Here is a 5,000-nt window from a genome sequence, read left to right on the forward strand (position 1 = left end):
AAAGTTTCATCTATGTATCTAAAATCTCGTTGTAATACTCATTCGTGGGCGCCCAGTCAGAATATGGCGTTACATTGCATTGTGGATTGAATATACAACATATGCAGATCTTGTATTCTCTGGGCACTTAATACTAGGCTGAGTCCTTTTCTGGGGTGCTCTCTAGGTCCTGAATACTCTATAAAGGTACTAAAAATGGTGGAAAGGATATCGGAGTATAATTAAATTAAGTTAAGTAAGTTTATTTACCTCCTGGCTATTTGCTCAGGCTTGGGCAAGCGTGATTACAGTTTTACGTATATTTGACATAGTACAGTATTCTGTGACTACTGTAATTGTACATGGTAAAATAAAAATATAAATCATACTTCATATAAAAAATATTACGTTGATATGCTTTTGCCACTGTGTTTACATAACACTGTTCTTTGTTTACGGCAGTTTTACATAGTAAATTTAGGAAAATGTGGCAGGATGTACCCGTAGATTCCAACGGCAATTTCTCACTCGCAGTGCATAAACTTTAATTATCTGTTGATTCACTAATGTCTTTGAATGCCTTTGTTTGATATATTCCATAGCTATGCTAGTGTAAACATGTGCCTTAGAGTTGGGATATTCACTACATTTTCTAATTTTCAAATTCTATTATATATGCTTTAATTTTCATTTGCCTCACTGATAAATATAAATTAGAAATTAGAAGAAAAAAAAATAGAAAGAAAAAAAGGTAAAGAGAAACAATAAGAAAACACCACACTGCACTCTATTTCTGAAGTATCTCTACCCTGACTGCGCGCGTCGTTCCTTTCCGTCCCCGTTCCTACAGAAAGCCCGCGGCTACGTCGAGAGGATCCTGAGCTACGCCCGCCAGTATACCGAGCACGTCCGCAACGCCGCCCTCATGCACGTCGCCCCTTGCACGCCCGTCTGGAATCTCTTTGACTCTGCTCGCGGTGTCACTTGCAACGGGATCATTGAACCTCTGGCAAGTTCTCTATTTTCTTTTCTTGCTCTTTCGGTTCTCTTTTTTTAAGGTCAGCTGCATCTAATTTAGACTTGTTTTGTGTGTTTCCACTTGTTTACGTGTCGTATGGTCATGTGCATTAATGGCGGGTCATTTGTATGTATATATGTTGATTCAGCTTCGTTATCTCATTAAGTATGCATGAAAATATTCACAGAGCATAATCTGGACGCTACATATATTTGTTATGTTGCCGTTCATTTTTCATCACTTGTATATCATGTTACTTTGTTTTACTGCATAATGTGACAAGGAGAATAAGTACATTTATAGAAGTGTAGTTTCGATAACGTAACTATACAGGAATAGTTGCAGTGAAAAGTGAATAGGGAGCGAACACAAAGTAAATAACCATAACTGATTAGTTACATAATGCAAAGATCAAAAGAGCAACTCCTTCTCCAGAACGCGTTGTGGTTGGCAACCTGCTGGTGCCTGCTGCTCTTCCTGCCAGCCATTGTGATAAGCCTCGCCCTGGCTCGATTCTACCTACGCATGGATAATGACGATGACACGCTTCCTCTGTAAGTGAACTGGCCCTGTTTCTTTGGCGATATCTGGAGACAGCAAAATGTAAATATGGAACTCTTTTTTTTTTTTTTTTTTTTTTTTTTTTTTACAGTTACAGTAATGATAGAGGCACAAAATCTTTTTTTTTTTTATTTTTTTTATTTTTTTTTTTTAGTAATAGTGAGCACATTTTCGGGGAATCACAACAGATATGCTAGTGTGGTTTCGCTCCATAATATATTGCGACATTGTTCTTTTTTTCTCTCATAGTTCGAGTATAAATAAACAAACGTAGTGGTATGTAGAAACAGACAGAAGTACTTAGGAGACGGGCAGGCGTGTAGGTAGACAGATAAATAGACAGATAGATAATTAGATAGAGGAGGAGCGGGTATTCGGCACATAGACTGATAAATAGATAGAGTAAGAGTGGTACACTACATTGATTTCCACCAGTGTTGTAGTTGAAAGCAAATTGAATCATGCCACGAATTTTATACTACTTTTCCTTACATACTGACCATCATTTATTTAAAAGAGCTTAAGGACAAGGATTTTAGAGCCCCTGATTTTCCCAGCCACTCGAACGGGTCTCCGCCGGGTTCGAGCACCAACCTGCAGAGCGGCGGGTCGTCGGCGCTGTGGGGGCCGAAGGCGACGCCGCACGCCCACGCGCACCACGCGTACCCGAGTCGCCACCACAATGGGTGAGACGAGTGCAGCAAGTGCCCCGTAGTGTACCTTTTTTCTCCCATTACTGGTGTACCATTGTGTATTACCTGTATGTCTTTTTGAATTGGTGTAACGAATGTAACCTCATAATATCAGGCACCCGGTTAGTTTGATAGTAACAGTAAGTACCATTACCAGTACCAGGCGTGGGCTACGAGGTAGTGCGGGCATACCCTCCCTCCCCTCCTCACTTGCCCGGTACGACGAGGAAAGATCACTTGCTTGATTGCAGACCCGAAAGAGGCGAGAGAACGGAGCGCGAGCACCCGGAAGTCCCCCGCGAAGCCTCCTCTCGGTTCCGCAGGCAGCCGCGCGCCCCGCAGCGTCTGGCGCCGGAAGAGGTGGTGGCGGGGGCGCAGGTGGCGGCGTGGCGGGACGCGTGGCGGGCGGGTGCCGGCTTCGTGACTCTGGAGCTGGTGGCGCGGCACGTGCACCGCCCCATCGACTGGGTGCACCAGCACTGGCACGACGACCCGCGGGTACTGGCCTCCTCTCTCGACACCTCCCGAGTAGAGCACTGCTACAGCGAGCCCGCACCGGCCGCGCGCGCTTCCCGTCCCGCTCGGACCTGCCAACCGCAACCCTACATCGTGTGCTGGGGATGCTGTGACGCGCCGGCCTCCAGCTGAGATAAGTAGCACGGCCCAGGTCTCGCGCCCAGCACATGGTACGCCCACGCCCGCTGCTGACACACGTTCTGCGCTTTCGTTGGCCTTGTGGGATTCAAATGCAAGAGTAGAGCAAAACAAATAGTTAAGAAGAAGTTTAAGCTAACAAAAAATAAGAATAAATAAAACACAAAAGCAAATAACGCTCATGACAAGAGATTAAATGTCTTTTGAATCCGGCTTATTCCTGCCTTGAGCTGTAACACGCATTGTCTTTAGTTCCGTATCGTATTCCGTCAGTTACATCCACCTGTAAACTTTGGAATAATTAGACAGTATATTGGACCAGCAGGACTAACCAACACTGAACTAGGCACAAAGTAAATCAGCATTATGCTATTTCGCCTCATCTGATAAAGTTCAAAGGCTTTGTGCTTAACTTTCATCCTCACATCAAAGCTACCGCTTTCACTTCCAACCGCAGTTATAAAATAACAGCTTTACAAAATTCCATCATTAGCATATGCCAGCAGCTTCCAACCCGTGAACCGTAAAAAACCTTCTCTGTATTCAGCAGAAACAAACACTGGTGAAGCACGCCACTCCTCGCGCCAGGACGGCCACCTCCCTCGCCCTTTGACGTGGGAAGTCTCGCTTTTGTGAACCGTGACCTGACTTCCCTCTGGAGCAGGAGTGCCTTGCCTCTCTCCAGGTGCCACAAAGATGCCATCCTCCAGCACGTTACCGAACTGTCTTCATTCGTTCATAGGATTCGGAGTTGTAAATAAGGTTGATACTTGGCGTTGCATGTAAATGGCTTGGCTACATATTTCAGGTTGTATGAATGTCTGTTTGTGTGTTCTCTTATACATGTTTTTTTTTTTTTTAACTCAAAGTATTCATAATTTTTAACGATTTAAGTAATGACTACTTTTTCATGTTTTGATAGTCTTGTACACAGAAAATGAAATATGATAAAACTATTTTTTATCTAAGCCTTGTTTCTATATTAATGAGGAACTGAATACTATTTATAAGTGATAATTATTTATTATTCTACTTTCCAGAATTTTATATTTTCCTATTTTGTCAGTTAGTTATTATTAATATGATTTTTTTCCAGTCAAATATGAAGCAATTAATGTAGAATGATATATTTCTATTTTCATAATACATAAAGATATCCTTAGATAGTATGTGTGCTTATGAATAATTGTTATATATATTTCATAATTTATTAATTCGAAGTGATACACTTCGTTAAGTAATTTCAGTCCTCTGAGGATATGCACTGCACCCCGTTTTATCACCGTATGTTATTGCACTTGTTGGTTATAACATATATTTGTTTATCTAGTCATCACAGTCAAAACATACTGTATGTCCCTTTCCTTTTGTACGTTTCCATTTTTTTTAATGGCACTGATTTAGAAGATTTCAGCTGCACTGTGTTCAATAATTATCGTGTGAGAATATCTGACATGGCTTGGTGTGAAACTGAGACATTTCTGATTCCCTTATTTTAGGTTATAGCAGTCAACGCCATGAGATGGTTTGTTCAGTAATGTAAGATTTTAGGATTTGCATTATTTTGTACACTAAGCGTAGATCAACATCTAGTTTCGATGGAAAAATAAAACGAAGAATGTATACTTTTTCTATTTATTTACTTATCTGACAGAGGTTGTGGGCTGTGTCAGGAGGACTGCCATTCAGGCATGGGCATCGGGCATGGAATGGCAATGCCCAACTCTGCCCCTCGGCCATGTCCTACATCCTGACCATGTCCACCTCCTCATAACAACGTACACAGTGGGCGTCGTCCCGTCCATTCGCTCACTATAACAAAACAGTCAAATTCGTTATTCTCTGACTGGGGCAGGTCGCTCGGTCGTTCCTGGGAGGGGCACGGGGCAAGACTTTGGCTGTCGTGTGAGTAACAGTTTTGACCGGATGGATCCCTTGCTTTAGCCTTGCTTGAAACCGGGAAAAGGGAATTTCGAACCTAAAGGGTTATTGTACTTTAGGAATAGCTTCCGTAGAGAGATAAGCGTAAATAATGATGTTGATACATCAGAAGCTACGTTCATAACTGATTCTGTACCTAACTAAACCCCAGATAT

General features: G+C 42.3%; 1 protein-coding gene across 4 annotated transcripts in view; it reads left to right on the top strand.

The window, feature by feature from the left end:
- LOC119575390 (prominin-1-A-like) overlaps window positions 1–4,529 on the top strand; it is a 51,727-nt gene extending 47,198 nt beyond the window's left edge. Inside the window, exons 15-19 of one of the 4 annotated variants that reach the window (XM_037922969.1) lie at window positions 830–988; window positions 1,433–1,551; window positions 2,116–2,244; window positions 2,502–2,748; window positions 3,452–4,529. In XM_037922969.1, the coding sequence (XP_037778897.1) occupies window positions 830–988; window positions 1,433–1,551; window positions 2,116–2,244; window positions 2,502–2,748; window positions 3,452–3,517 (720 nt within the window). In that variant the 3' untranslated portion in view covers window positions 3,518–4,529. The remainder of the gene's footprint in view (window positions 1–829; window positions 989–1,432; window positions 1,552–2,115; window positions 2,245–2,501; window positions 2,749–3,451) is intronic. The other 3 variants (XM_037922970.1, XM_037922971.1, XM_037922972.1) reach the window with 3 other exon arrangements.
- Window positions 4,530–5,000: the final 471 nt, after the last annotated feature.

Source organism: Penaeus monodon, chromosome 7 (genome assembly GCF_015228065.2).
Source record: "Penaeus monodon isolate SGIC_2016 chromosome 7, NSTDA_Pmon_1, whole genome shotgun sequence".
Classification (NCBI taxonomy): domain Eukaryota; kingdom Metazoa; phylum Arthropoda; class Malacostraca; order Decapoda; family Penaeidae; genus Penaeus; species Penaeus monodon.